The sequence below is a fragment of the Lagenorhynchus albirostris genome, chromosome 5 (assembly GCF_949774975.1).
Source record: "Lagenorhynchus albirostris chromosome 5, mLagAlb1.1, whole genome shotgun sequence".
Taxonomy (NCBI): Eukaryota; Metazoa; Chordata; class Mammalia; order Artiodactyla; family Delphinidae; genus Lagenorhynchus; species Lagenorhynchus albirostris.
The window spans coordinates 137,499,253-137,515,162 of NC_083099.1; the positions used below are offsets into that span (position 1 = coordinate 137,499,253).

Sequence of the window (15,910 nt, forward strand, 5' to 3'; positions counted from 1 at the left end):
TGGTTCTTGCTTACTTGTCATGCTCTCTTCCAGGAAAGAGGGAACTGGGTCCTTATATTTTAATCTATTTCTTTAAAAAAAAAAGGAATCATGAGCATGTAGAAAACAGTGATTTTTCAAAGGGGCACAACCAGAATAGTAGGATGGGAATGCTTTTGGAAATATTTTTCCCATTCCTATCCCTTGCCCCTGTTCTGACAGTGACATGCACTAGCACGTGACAGTCCATTAAGGACCATTTAAGACACTAATGATCATCACTGAATTATGAACATATACATACACATATTTGCAAATGGGAAAATAATCTGAAAATCATATATTTGATAAGGGGCTAATATCCAAAATGTATGAAGTACTGATACAACTCGATAGCAAAAGAACCAAACAGTCCAATTAGAAAATGGGCAGAAGACCTGAATAGCCATTTTCCCAAAGAAGACATACAGATGGCCAACAGGTACATGAAAAGATGTTCTGCATCATTAATCATTAGGGAAATGCAAATCAAAAACACAATAATGTAATAACCTACAATGGAAAGTAACCTGAAAAAAAAAATATAAATGAATCACTTTGCTGTAAAACCTGAAACTAACACAATATTTTAAGTCAACTGTACTTCAGTTTAAAAATAAACACACAATAAGCTATCATCTCCATCTCATACCTGTTAGAATAGCTTTTATCAAAAAGACTAGAAATAAGTGTTGGCAAGGATGTGGAGAAAAGGGAACCCTTGTTCACTGTTGATGGGAAGGTAAATTGGTATAGTCACTATGGAAAACAGTATGGAGGTTCCTTAAAATATGAAAACATGTACATGTATGTAATATAGCAACTATTGTTATCTGTGGTAAAATTAACTTTATTATTATTTTTATCACTTCCGTCAAGCACAGCATGGCCAGTCTGCCTCAGGTTCTGAAGTGCAAGAACACTATCCCTATTAGAGCCTGGATTATGAAGAAATCATATTTGTGCTATCTTGGGCCCCATGTTTATCTACAGAAACTATTTTTCAAGGCTAGAAAAGCATATAAATAGAGTTAAAGTTCATTTTGTGTTGCATTTCAAATAACAATCACTATAAAAATTTTATTCACAATGTGGTTATAATGCTATTTTTCTTTGTTGAATTAAATTTTGTTCTGTTTGAATGTATGAAAAATTCATTGCTATTTAGCCAGTGGAAAAAACATGGAGGCTCTATTTCTTCAAAAAAAAAAAGGTGTGTATCCTTTCAGACTTTTTATTTTATTTTTTTGGCCGCACCGTGCGGCATGCAGGATCTTAGTTCCCCGACCAGGGCTCAAACCCATGCCCCTTGCAGTGGAAGTGTGGAGTCTCAACCACTGGACCAGGGAAGTCCCCAGACTTTTAAAATGTTTATATGTATGAAATATATGCTTTGGACTTTATAAGCTGTTATTTAACTCTACACTCAGCTTTGTCATTTGCCCTTTTCACCTAAAAATGCATGGTGAGCCTTTTTTTGTATCCTTAAGTATTCTTCAGGAATCTGACTTTTATTAGTTACTCAATAATCATCACCATATCTATATCGTCATTCATGTTGCGAACTCTTGAAAAGCTCTCTGCTAAATTACTGGTAATGGTTTTCTTTCCTGTGGTCTCTGTTCTTTAGTGATCCCATTTTGGATTTAAGTATTTTAATGCAGGTAGAAAAGCTTTATTTTTAAATGATTCTCTATAGTATTCATCACGGAGAGCAAAAAGTAAATACACATAACACCACTGATGAATTATCTGCTGTTGCTTGTGACAGCTAAACACCAACAACTGGAAAGGTCTCTCTTGGGACAGATTGTGGGGTCAGTGTTATTTATACCAATTGACCAGAACCCTCAGCAAGGGTTATTGTTCCTGAGGCTACAGTGATTTGCTTCTTTTTACCTTATTACCCTCCCTCAACAGTTTCTGCTTTTAGAGATTTCTCATTAAAAATGAAGTTTGATTAGAATCTTAAGGTAAACGCATATTTAACCTGTTACCTTGCAAAACAACATGTATGTAGGGGAGTTTCTATTGCAGAGCTTATTCTAAGGGGAAAATGTTTATCAAAAAACACTTTAAAAGAGACTGACGGCTTTTAAGTATTTAGATCAGCAGTGCAGGCAAAGAGAAGTGGCTTTTGGTCTTTATGTTTCAGTATAGCAGTTGCTTTGAATAGGGGTTAATCACTTGTAATTGTCCTGTGCATTTATGTGCAGCAGCATCTGCACATAAAGTGGTTTTCTTTTGCTTCAAAGATGTATTGTTTTTACCTTCCTCCTGAATAAGTTATCTTCCTGGTTAGCTTTAATTTACTAAGAATGTTCCTTTGGAGGTTTTTGCTCTTGAAAAAGCCTTCTTAGTGTACTTGGTATGTGTCTTTCTTGCTAGTTGTGCCACTGTTACAGACTGAATACCAAATTCAAATGGGAGAGGAAGCCTCTTTGAGCCTGGCACAAGAATGGCAAAAGAACATGGCCCCAGAACTGGAGTGAACAAACCCAGTCCACAGATGGAGGCAGGTTAAGGGATTGGCCCCATTACTGTGGATCTGATCCTGCACTGTGGTGGTTTATTGATCAGACCTGATTGATTTCAATAATTCTGAATCATTGTATATTCCTAAACAGAGAAATGTTAATAGATTTACTATATGTAAATTCCAATAGGATTTTTTTGATATTTGATTTCCTTTTTTCATTTGATGTTCTTGTTATTGATAGCCTTGTTATTTTTCTTGAATAAGTTTCTTTGATTTTCATTGTTTTTTAAAATATAGTGAATAATTATTTAACTGAAACTTATAAAAATAACTTTTTAATCTCCTTTAGCTTTTTTCCCCCAAATTTTTTAAAGGATTATTTTCTGAGGGGTAAACAAAATTTTATTTATAGTATCATTGATTACAGTTAGCCTTTCTCAGATTTAATATGAGTATAACATATTTGTTGGGGAGGTGTCAAGATCAGTTAGAAGTGAAGTAGTATTTTGCTTTGGGAGAAATTTTGGGAAATATTTTTTTCAGATAAACATGTACAAGTACTTCCTTATAATAACTTATGTAAATTTTTTCCAAGTTATTTCTCTCAGTTGTTAGAGGAACATGGTCCCTTGGACATGAGTAACAAGATGTTTTCTGAAGAATATGAGTTTTTCCCAGAAGAAACTCGACAGATACTAGAAAAAGCAGGTGGTTTGAAATCTTTTCTCCTGGGATGTCCTCGTTTTGTTGTGATTGACAACTGTATTGCATTGAAGAAAGTTGCGTTACGGCTTAAGAAAAAGAGAAAGAAGAAAAACATTAAGACAAAAGTAGAAGAAATTTCGAAAACAGGAGAGTATTTACGAGTTAAACTACCGCTGAATCCAACTGCTAGGGAATTTAAACCAGATGTGAAATCCAAACCAGTGTCTGACTTATCTTCAGCACCAGCTTCTGAGGATGTGAAGCCCCACCTTACATCTGCTAATTCTCCCCAGTCACCTTGTGAAGCTGTGAAGCCGAAACTAATTTCCGATAATTCTTCCAAATCAGTTTCTGAGGATGAGAAGCCCAAAGGGGTGTCTTCTGATTCTCCCAAACCAGTCTCCGAGGACACAAGTCACAAACATGTCTCCTCTAATTCTCCCAAACCAGTTACAGAGGATGTGAAACCAACCTATTGGACTCAACCCCAGTTGGTCACAGGATACTGTACGTATCTTCCCTTTCGGGGATTTGACATTACCCAGACACCACCAGCGTTTATAAATGTGTTACCGACTTTGCCCCAGTATAGCATTTATGCACCTCTGGCCAGAGTTTCTTCTGAATATCAGCTGCAAAGATCAATACCAGTGGTGCCGTCTTTTGTAGCCAGTGACATAACAGAAGTGCGTTTTGAGGGCCATCATTTCAGTGCTGAGAATGCCCCTGGTAACCAGATTGCCTCTGAAACACAAATCCTTCAGGAATCTTTGGAAATATCAGTAAAGTCACAGTGCATCACGGATGGTGCTGATACAGCCCAAAGTGAATCTAACAGAAATGATGACCACTGTGGAAATTCTGCCAAGCGGGAAGTAAATCCAGAAAGCACCGATGAAGTAACAGATATTCCACATACACAAATGGTTGCTGTACAGGTAAGACTGAAAATAGAAAGCCTTCTTAATACTAAAGTTAAACTTTCCTCTTCATTTTTCTTTGCCATTATATTTACTAAAATTCTTTAAAATGATGGACTTTATGAACCCTTTTGTAGGGCGTGACAGGTAATGCCAGAAGGAATTTTTGGGTTTGGTAAATAACATCCTTCCTATCCAAGTTTTGCACCAGTTGAGAAATAAGATAGTGGAACCAGCAGATGGAGCCAAAACATCACCTTGATAATTAATAAAAGTATGGCAGGAAGATGTGGCTGTTTCTGTAGAGAGTGCATATCCTAAGAGTGAAGCCCGTGACATACCAGCTTCCCCACCTAGTTACAGCAGTGCTGGACTAGAAGGCCTCCTAACTTGGGTGCCTGCCCCTAAGACATAGTGCATGGAGAAGGAAGGGGAAAACGTGCTTTCTGCATGGACAGCTCCCAAGAAAAAGAAAAAAGGAAGAGTCTGGGCTGCACATGCCCAATTCTCCTACCAAACCAGGGGAGGAGTGAGGGAGTTAAAAGACACAACCAGATGGAGAGAAACGAGAGATGTGAATAAAAGTTCCTTCCTGACAAGCATGAGAATAAGCTAAGGTTTCTCTATAGTTAACTTCATCAGGCATGAATTCATTAAATCCTTATTGGTTATCCTCCTACTCATTAAGTTTTTTGCTTTCTAGAAAACTTTGAAGAATTATGTTAACAGTAATGAACCCAAATCATTTTCACTTTTACTAATTATAAATGATTACTTTTTCCTGTTACAGATATTTGTAGAAAGCATAGAACATTATCTAAAGTGGCCAAAAAAAACCTTGAAAAAGTTATGGGCACGTTTCAAAATGTTATTACATGATGGATTTATTTTACTAGTGCAGTTGAGATAGACTGAATGTATTTGTTTTGCCCCAAAGGTGTCTCGGAATATAATGCATCAGGAAGTCAATACTGAGCCGTATGATCCTTTTGAGGCACAACAGGTGAGTCAGAATCATATTAAACTGTTTAAAGGTTTAATTTTCTTTACTTTTAACTAGATGGGAATGACGAACTTAGAACTATTTTGAAGCCAGTTATTCCATACAAAACATTATAGAATAAGCTTTAGAACATACCAAAAAATTATTGTTTTGTTTTTATTGTTTGAATTTGGGAAGGGGAGGCAGAGGAAAAGGTAAGTTTTTTCTAGCTTACTGATTGTGAAGTATAATGGCTTTATTGTTTTAACTGGTATAATGAGCCTGTATTAATTTATAAATAAAAGCTTATTCACATGAATAATACAGAAATTATTATAAAAACTTTCACCACTTTAAGAATGATTCAATTAGAAAATCTATTAATATAATTACTGTGTTAATATATCTTAAGAGAAAAGTCATTTGATCAACTCCATAGTTGCTGATAGGGTATTGGAAAAAATTCAAGTTTTTTTCTTGACTAAAACTCATAATCAAATGGGAATAGATGAATACTTTTCAACATGCTTGTATCTTTCTTAAGCCAAATGCGTCATCTTGCTTAAAGGTTATATATCATCATTAATATTTATTATTATCCTGGAGATATTAGCTGATGAAATCAGATAAGAGAAAAAAATAAGATTTTAAAGGTGGAGGTATAAGTATCATTATTTACAGAGGCTAAGACTGTGTCCCTGGAACATCCAAAGTGATCAACTGAAAACCCAATACCAAAATGTAAGATAATTCAGAAGGTTGATTGGATAAAATTCCTTTCCATATATAAGCAACCCATTGCAAATTATATTAAAAGAAAAGATTACATTTTCAATAGCATCAAAAAGATAAAATATGTAAACCTGTGAAAGAAGACTTTAAAATGCTACTGAGACACACAGAAGACTTAATGAGAAAATGTTCAGTGTACTTGAATAGGATGACCTATTATTAAAGAGATTGGTTCTCTCTAAAGATTTTAATTTAACACAGTCTCAAAACAAACATGAACAGAGTGTATTAGTTATCTATTGCTGCATAACAAGCTACCTCACAGTTTCTATGAGTCAGGAATGGAGGAGCAGTTTAGCTGGGTCATTCCAGATATTTCTTATGAGCTGCAGTCAAGGTGTTAACCTTGGCTCAAGCATCTGCAGGAGTAACTGGGACTGGAGGTGCTACCTCCAGGATGGCTCATTCACATGCCTAGCAAGTTGGTGCTGGCTGTTGGCAGGAGGCATGAGTTCCTTGCCTGTGGACCTCCACCTAGGGCTGCTTGAGTGTCCTCCTGAGGCCTGGCTTTCCCCAGAGTGGGTGATCCAAGGCAGAAGTAACAGTGGCTTTCATGACCTACTTCAGGAAGTCACATTGTATCGCTTCTGCTGTATTTGTCTTGGTCACATAGACCAACCCACCAACCCTGATACATTGTAGGCGAGGATTATACAATGGCATGAATACCAAAAGGCAAGGATCTTGGGGGCCACCTTGGTGGCTGGCTACTGCATAGAATTTATTTGAAACTGGACAAATTGATTCTAAACTTCATATGGAAAAACAAACATCAAGAATGCCCATGGAAAAGAAAGTATAGGAATGGGAGTTGTGCAGGTAGGTATCAAAACATAATATAAATCTATACTAGCACATAAATAGACCATTAGACTAAGAATCCAGTAGAACAAAATATAGAAATTTAAGGTCTAATAAAAATGCTAGCTGTTGGTGAGCAAAAAGTAGATTATTAAATACGTGGTGTTAGGAGAAGTGCGTTGCCATCTAGAAAAAATTAACTTGGATCCCTACCTCATTCCATATACCAGAATAAATTCCAGGCAGATAAAATATTTAAATATTAAAAACTGGACCTAGAAGAGTACCTAGAAGAAAAGGAAAATTTTTAAAATAAGATTAATGAACAGCAGGACAGAAAAGTATTTGTGTATATGTGTTCACACACACATATGTAATGTGTCTGTACATGCACATAACATATATATATGTATGAACAAATATATGCAGCATCAGAACACAAATGACCAACTAGGAAAATTATTTGCAGCATAGGACAGAGAACTAATTTCCTTGCTTAGCATATGAAGTTGCTGTAAATCAATAAGGAAAAAATTAATAATCTGACACAAAAATGGGAATGGATGGGAATAGACAATCTGCAATAAAAGAAATAAGGATAATTTTTAAACATATAAAATGGTGCCCAACCCCAATGGAAGTAAGAAAAACAATCATTTATACATTATTGAAAGAATATAAAAATGTAAATTTTGGGGGAAGGCAATTTGGAATTTATCTGCGTTCATATATGTGTACAGAGACCAGTGAACAGGATATTTGTATATTTGTTTTATCTGTTTTATGTCAACAAAAAATTGAATACAACGTGAATATCCATCGATACTCACTAGTTAAGTGAATTATGGTACATCCATATAATGAATATTATTCTGTCGTTTAAAAATGAAGCAATTCTATGATCACTGATTAGGAGTGATTTATAATATCAGGTGTGTAATTAATTAGGAATAAGTAAGGTTAGAACTTCGTGTTGCCTGCTACTATTTTTACAAATAGCTTTACAGTTTTAGCCAATTATAAAATATAATATAGAGCCCTTAAATTTTTTAATGAACAATACTGAAAATTATGAAAGAGAAATTGAAAATTATCTACATTCCCATCACCCGTGTTAGAATTTGATGTGCAGCCTTCCAGGTTTTATTTTAACATTGGCATTTAAGTTAGCAATGCTTTTTATTTTATTTTATTTGTTTATTTATTTTAGCAATGCTTTTTAAAAGATGGTATCATACCATATATGTTACATTTGAAATTTTCAGTCTTAATATATTGTGGACTTTTTTCCATGTCAGTAAATACCAATTTTTCACCAACATTTTTAATGCATGCTTGGTATTCCATTATATGAATTCATAGATTATTTGACTAGATTCTTTTGTCGAACATTTAGATTATGTTAACTTTTCATGCTTACAGTGCTGTGGTGAACATTGTTGTCTGAATATGAGTGTATACCAAGTAGAATGAGTGGTATTGAGTTCTTACACTACTTAGCTTTAACCAGGTACGCTGTGGTGTTTGAGCCAGTGTTTTTACCCTCATATAACTATTTTCATCAGTGTTGGGATAATTCACGAATGCTTTCTTAAATTAGCTCTTAGTTTCAAGACCTTGACATTAGCATAGTTGATTGCTGGTTTCTCAACCAGTGAGACTTAAAATTATCCCCAGCACGGCTGCTTTCTTCTGGGACTTTGAGAAGTTGCCTGTCTTCTCTAAACCTTGGTTTCCTGATCTTTAAAAACTGAAAATAACATACCTCTTACACAGTTGTGGTGAAATTTAAGTATAATAACATAGAGATGGCATATAACGTGCTGCCTGTCTCTGTTAGCAATTTGGGGCATATGAATTAATTCATAATACTGAGTTGCATTGTGATCCTTTTGCTGAATTGAGACTGAAAACAGAAATAACTAAGATCTAAAACTGTAAAGGCTTGCTTGTGGGTCATAGTAAGGTTCACCATTTAGTTGATTATTTAAATATGGGCTGTATTCGTAGAGCTGAACTTTCAGTCTGGATGACAAAAACTGAGACTCTTCACAGCAAATTGGCACGTATGGTCACCTTGGCCACAGTGCACGGTTCTCTGATAATTTATAGAATTTCAAAACCTTGATTCCGTGCCTTTTTACACTTGGAAGATGCTAAGATGCTGGGAGAGGTGCAGGAGATGGGGAAGATGGATCAAGTTTGTGCCACTGGGTTAGATTTCCAAAGCCTGGCTGCCAAGGCCCCTAGTATCTTGGTAGAGCAGTCACCTGCAGCTGGGAGGAGTTGCCAGCATCAAACAGGTGCTTCTTTCAGACACAAATGTGTGATTGCTGCCAGTCTTAGCAGTATGAAAGGCTTTAAAAAAATACATAAATGCTACTCATTGTTTGCCAACATTTCACATTGCAGTATGACTTCTGTTTGCTTTTTTTTGTTTTTGTTTTTGTTTTGTTTTGTTTTTGCGGTATGCAGGCCTCTCACTGTTGTGGCCTCTCCCGTTGCGGAGCACAGGCTCCAGACGCGCAGGCTTAGCGGCCAAGGCTCACGGGCCCAGCCGCTCCGCAGCATGTGGGATCTTCCCGGACCGGGGCACGAACCCGTGTCCCTTGCATCGGCAGGTGGACTCTCAACCACTGCGCCACCAGGGAAGCCCTGTTTGCTTTTTTTTTAAGCTGTCTGGGAGACAGTTACATAACTGTAAATAATTTATTGATACTATTTTAACTCGTCTTTTAAAAATATCAGCAACTATCCATTTGAAACACTATAAAAGTAGGGCCAAAATTAATATGTCCTGTTCATATCTAAAATATGCATAAATTTGCAGTTTTTAAAGCTGGTAAGTAGTTCTTGATGTTAATTGTGGAGGATGACATTCACATCAAACTGTTAATTTAATATTGGACTCTTCTAAAACAAATATTCAGAGCTAATTGTGGTACATATTGAGAAGTTTCCTTGTGAGTTCCAGTAATATGAATAATTTTTTTTTTAAAAAAAGAGCTGGCTTGGCACTTCTCTGATGGTCCAGTGGTTGGGAGTCTGTCTTCCATTGTGGGGGACCCAGGTTTGACCCCTGGTTGGGGAACTGGGGTCCCACATGCCGCGGGGCAGCTAGGCCCACACACTGCAACTACTGAGCCCGTGCGCTGCAACAAAAAAAGACACCACATGCCTCAACAAAGATCCCACATGTCACAACTAAGACCCAATGTAGCCAAAGAAAGAAAGAAAGAAAGAGCTGGCTTTGATAAACAGTGTAACGGGTTTTTAATTCTTGAATTATTGTGACATTTCCCTTGTAAATTTTCATCTGCCATATATTCTCCTTTGTTTATTTTAAGAGACAGTTCAGAACAAGATCAGAAATAGGCTTTTAAAACTACTTTTAATAGATAATTTTGTATTATACTTTTAGGGGAGTATTTCACAGATTGAAAAGGAGTACCAAGTTTTACAAGAGCAGCTTAAGGAAGCATGTGAAAATTATGAGCAGAGAAATATCAAGGGCTCAGAAGAAACCAAGGATTTGGAAGAAAAGTTGAAAAGGCACCTAGAAGAAAACAAGGTAACCCTATCTGAAACCCTCTTTAATAGCATGCGGTATCATTAGGAGAATTGTGCTCGTGTAGCCTCAGTTAGCTGGGCTACTGCATTGTTGGCTAAACAAAAGGAATCTTTCTCGTTGCCTATTTCAGATTTCTTTATGACATATTAAAGTAACAGTATTTTTTTTTGCAGTGTTTTAGAAGCTCTGCAAGTTGCAGTCTAAGAAAAGGGCTGTGAATCTGAATTTTCATATATCATAATTCAGTTTGTTTGCTTAACTAAAACTATTTTCTGAGGGAACCCTCTTGTCCTGCTGGTGGGAATGTAAATTGATACAGCCACTATGGAGAACAGTATGGAGGTGCCTTAAAAAACTAAAAATAGAACTGCCATATGACCCAGCAATCCCACTATTGGGCATATACCCTGAGAAAACCATAATTCAAAAAGAATCATGTACCACAATGTTCATTGCAGCTCTATTTACAATAGGCAGGACATGGAAGCAACCTAAGTGTCCATCGACAGATGAATGGACAAAGAAGATGTGTCACATATATACAATGGAATATTACTCAGCCATAAAAAGAAATGAAATTGAGTTATTTGTAGTGAGGTGGATGGACAGTCTGTCATACAGAGTGAAGTAAGTCAGAAAGAGAAAAACAAATACCGTATGCTAACACATATATATGGAATAAAAAAAATGGTTCTGAAGAACGTAGGGGCAGGACAGGAATAAAGACACAGACATAGAGAATGGACTTGAGGACATGGGGAGGGGGAAGGGTAAGCTGGGATGAAGTAAGAGCGTGGCATGGACTTACGTATGCACTACCAAATGTAAAATAGATAGCTAGTGGGAAGCAGCCGCATAGCACAGGGAGATCAGCTTGGTGCTTTGTGGCCACCTAGAGGGGTGAGATAGGGAGGATGGGACGGAGACTCAAGAGGGAGGAGGTATGGGTATATATATGTATAGCTGATTCACTTTGTTATAAAGCAGAAACTAACATACCATTGTAAAGCAATTACACTCCAATAAAGATGTTAAAATAAATAAATAAATACCAAAAAAAAACCAAAAGTATTTTCTGGTGACTAAGCTCCAAGTTAAATTATTATTGTTTAAATTTTTTTATCATTGTGTTCTGAATTCATGGCATTTTTTTTTTGGCTGCGTTGGGTCTTCGTTGCTGCACTTGGGCTTTCTCTAGTTGCGGCGAGTGGAGGCTACTCTTCGTTGAGGCACGCAGGCTTCTCATTGTGGTGGCTTCTCTTGCAGTGGAGAATGGGCTCTAGGCGTGCAGGCTTCAGTAGCTGTGGCTTGCAGTCTCTAGAGTGCAGGCTCAGTAGTCGTGGCGTACAGGCTTAGTTGCTCTGCAGCATGTGGGATCTTCCCAGACCAGGGATCGAACCTGCGTCCCCAGCATTGGGAGGCGGATTCTTAACCATTGCCACCAGGCAAGTCCCTAAATTCTTGTTTATAGTGAGACAAGTTGTGTAGCAATAGTGGTTCAGAGTGTGAGGCCTGGAGTCAGACTGACTGGATTCAGATCCAGGCTTAGTTCTATACTAGTTCTGATCTTGGTCAAGGTATTTAGCATCTCTGTGCTTTAGTTTCTTATCTGGAAAGTTTGGGTAACAGTAGCTCCCATTTGCCCGGTTAGATTAATACTTGTAAAGTACAGTTATCCCTCAGTATCTGCAGGGGATTGGTTCCAGGACCCATTCAGACATACCCAAATCCACAGATTCTCAAGTCCCTTGTATACAGTGCTGCAATATGGTTAGCCCTCTGTATCCGAGAGTTCCACATCTGAGGATACAGAAGGCCAAATGTACTTAACGTTGCCTGGTGCATAGTAAGAGCTCTCTAAGTGTTGCCCGCCACTATTATTACTACTACTATCATCATCATCTTAATCTTACTACTCAGGAAATATAAAAATAAGCCATGGAGCGTTGGCATACTAGAACTGTAAAGTCACCCAGAGTATCTTGGTTGAGTCTCCTGATCTTGACTTCCATTAGTTAAGATTGACCTTCAGTTACATGTGACTGGTTCTTGGAGTAATACTGATTCATGGCAAGGCCCAGTTGAATTAGTGGGAGAATGGAATTATAGATGTGAGGAAATCATGGTACATTTGTTTTTTAAACTAAGGTCTTTTTTTTAAAATTGAAATATAGCTGATTTACAATATTAGTTTCAGATGTACAACATGGTGACTTGATATTTTTATTAGATTGTACGCCAATTTGTTCTATCTGTGAGTCTGGTTTGTTACATTCATTCGTTTGTTTTATACTTTAGATTCTACAAATAAGCAATAAAATAGAGACTTGTCTTTCTCTGTCTGACCTATTTCACTTAGCAGAATACCCTCCAGGTCCATCCATGTTCTTCCAAATGACAGAACTTCATTCTTTCTTATGGCTGAGTAATATTCCATTGTGTATATATACCACATCTCTTTATCCATTCATCTGTTGATGGACACTTAGGTTGCTTCCATATCTTAGCTATTGTAAATAGTGCTGCTGTGAATATTGGGGTGCATATATCTTTTTGAATTCGTGTTTTTATGTTCTTTGGATATATACCCAGGAGTGGAATTGCTGGATCATGTGGTAGCTCTATTTTTAGTTTTCTGAAGAACCTCCATTCTGTTTTCCATAGTGGCTGCACCAATTTACATTCCCACCAACAGTGTACAAGGGTTCCCTTTTCTCCACATCCTTGCCAGCATTTATTGTGCTCTTTTTAAAATTTTTTTTGGATGCATTGGGTCTTGGTGGCTGCAAGTGGGCTTTCTCTAGTTGTGCCGAGCGGGGGCTACTCTTCGTTGCAGTGCGTGGGCTTCTCACTGAGGTAGCTTCTCTTGTTGCAGAGCACAGGCTCTAGGCGTGCGGGCTTCAGTAGTTGTGGCACGCAGGCCCTAGAGAGTGCGGGCTTCAGTAGTTGCAGCGCACAGGCTCTAGGATGCGCGGGCTTCAGTAGTTGTGGTGCACAGGCTTAGTTGCTCCACGGCATGTGAGATCTTCCCAGACCAGGGATCAAACCTGTGTCCCCTGAATTGGCAGGCGGATTCTTAACCACTGTGCCACCAGGGAAGTCCTATTGTGTTCTTTTTGATGACAGCCATTCTGACAGGTGTGAGGTGATATCTCATTGTAGTTTTGATTTGTATTTCTCTCATGATGAGTGATGTTGAGCATCTTTTCATGTACCTGTTGGCCATCTTAATGTTTTCTTTGGAAAAATATCTTTTCAGGTCTTCTGCCCATTTTATAATCAGCTTGTAAAAACTGAGGTCTTTTGTACAGAGGTAACAAAGGGCTGTTAGTCCATTTAAGAAAGGAAGAATTTGTTCCAGATGTCTGAGTCAATAGCTGACGTCACATATTAAGTAGAGGAAAACGAGCTGTGGGACCTTAATCAATAAACTCATTTATTGAGATTTAAGTATGCCCAGAAGAAAAGGGTTGGTATGTAAAGGTTACTGTTGTAACATTCCTTAGGACATGTTTTTACTTGGGATGAGACCGGGGAGGTTTGAAGAATGAGAAGAATTGGAAGGAAGCAGCCTTTCTGCTCAGTTGCCCAGATGAATGAAGTCTTCTTGATTGCGAAGAGGGAAAAATGAGCAAAAGTAAAGCCCTGCACAGTGGCTCACAGAACACTAATTTGGATAAGCTACTTGGGGGGCTTAACAAAATAACATATTTTTGTAAACTTTGTATTGCCTCAGGAAAATTCAGTTTTCAGTTTTAATAAATCCGTGCGGGAATGCCTGTGTTCACCCGATTAAGTGCTGAGGGCAGATTTGCAGACTCAGCCACTTAATTTTAGGTGGGCATCTGGTGAGTGAGGTTTCTTTCTTTCTGGCAGAGGCTTGTCCAGCTTTATAAACTGCTGGTCTGACTGGGTCCTGTATTTGTGCAGCTCATCAAGGCTTCTTTGTACACTTGACCAAGAAATGTACAGTAAATGAGCGCGCAGGGAGGAGGGCTGTGAGAGCAGCAGCTTTGGCTGGTGGGCTTGGGCTTCTGACCTGCTTTTTAACTTGGCTAAGGCTCTGGGTCGGGTTCCACGTGGTTGTACTTAAGAGTAGTCAGTCCATTTTCTAAAAAGAGCCATTATTTAGTCCCTCAAATTACAGGCCAGTTAGGTTATTAGACTTTCCATGTAAAATGTATACCTGTTTCCTAGCAGGATAAATTGCTTGTCTGAGATCCTTAGGTTGTCGTCTGCACAAGAGCAGATGAGGCCAAGCAGATAACTTCTTTATTAATCATGACTATACTCAGAATTCACTTGTGGAAAATCTTTTATAAATGTAAAAAGGAATTTCCACTTTTGTTGATCTTTCCCTTGGCCTTTGACTCTCTTAGATCACTGAGGTTATGAGCTAATACTTAAAGTTTCTTGATCCCACATTTGGATATATTAAATACAACAGCCCTTCCCCCTTATAGAGAAGAGAGAGGCAAGCAGTAGCAAATCACGTTTAAGAACTCAGGCAAGCAGAGCAACTAAGCCCGTGTGCCGCAACTACTGAGCCTGCGCTCTAGAGCCCACGAGCCACAGCTACTGAGCCCACGTGCCACAACTACTGAAGCCTGCATGCCTAGAGCCCGTGCTCTGCAACAAGAGAAGCCCCGCAATGAGAAGCCCGCACACGGCAGCTAAGAGTAGCCCTTGCTCGCTGCGATTAGAGAAAGCCCATGCACAACAACGAAGACCCAACGCAGCCAAAAATAAAAAAACTTGGGCAATAAGAGTCAGACTGCCTGGCTAGTGACCCCAGCACCACCACTTAATAGCTTTGTGACCTAAAATAATTTACTCCATCTCTTCGACCCTCAGTTTCCTCATTAATAATGTAATCTCTACTTCATAGTTTTGTGAGGACTCACAGAGGTGGTTGGAAAGGGGTGGGGAATGGCCAGAGATAAGTATAGAAGGAGGAAGAATTGTCCCACCCAGAATGCTGTCATGCCCTCTTTGAGAAAAATCACTTATTTACAAAGTACTTGAAAAGCGCTGAGCGTTTACAAAGCATCAGTAAGAATCTGGGCCAGCTATTGCATATAGCTGATGGAGTTTGATTATCGTTAGGGATGGGCCTATTCTCTGTTCACTGCCAGAGGAAAATAGCAATTCTAAAGCCAGAGTCTCCTATTGTTTTTAATGTACGTCTCACCTGCAACCAGCAGGTTATAACTGGTTGCCATGTTGCTCAAGGGCATATGTTCTTTCTTGTTTTATTAAGGTAAAATTCACCTTTAACCACTATAAAGTATACAGTTCAGTGGTTTTCAGTATATTCATCATGTTGTATAATCATTACCACCATCCAATCCAGAACCGTTTTCAACACTCCAAAAAGAAGCCCTGTACCCATTAAGCAGGCACTCCCCATCTCTCCTAGGTCATATGTTCTTCAGGTGCTTTAATGGGATTTGCTTAGAGCTAAGATGGGGATTTAGTTGACATTGACTCTTAAAACACAGTCAAAATAATTGTGGCCCAGAATAATTTATGGAGTAGAATTTGGAACTTTGTCCTGTTTCAACAGAATCTTGGGCCCCTGCCTGCCAGAGCTTCCTCAGCTCACATCTTCACAGAGGTGGGGTTCTCCTGTTCAGTTATTG

General features: G+C 38.2%; 1 protein-coding gene across 1 annotated transcript in view; it reads left to right on the plus strand.

Annotated features, from left to right (window-relative positions):
- TTC3 (tetratricopeptide repeat domain 3) overlaps window positions 1-15,910 on the plus strand; it is a 139,027-nt gene that overhangs the window by 95,969 nt on the left and 27,148 nt on the right. The window contains exons 33-35 of the mRNA XM_060150918.1: window positions 3,093-4,140; window positions 5,060-5,125; window positions 10,119-10,268. Of these exons, the coding sequence (XP_060006901.1) occupies window positions 3,093-4,140; window positions 5,060-5,125; window positions 10,119-10,268 (1,264 nt within the window). The remainder of the gene's footprint in view (window positions 1-3,092; window positions 4,141-5,059; window positions 5,126-10,118; window positions 10,269-15,910) is intronic.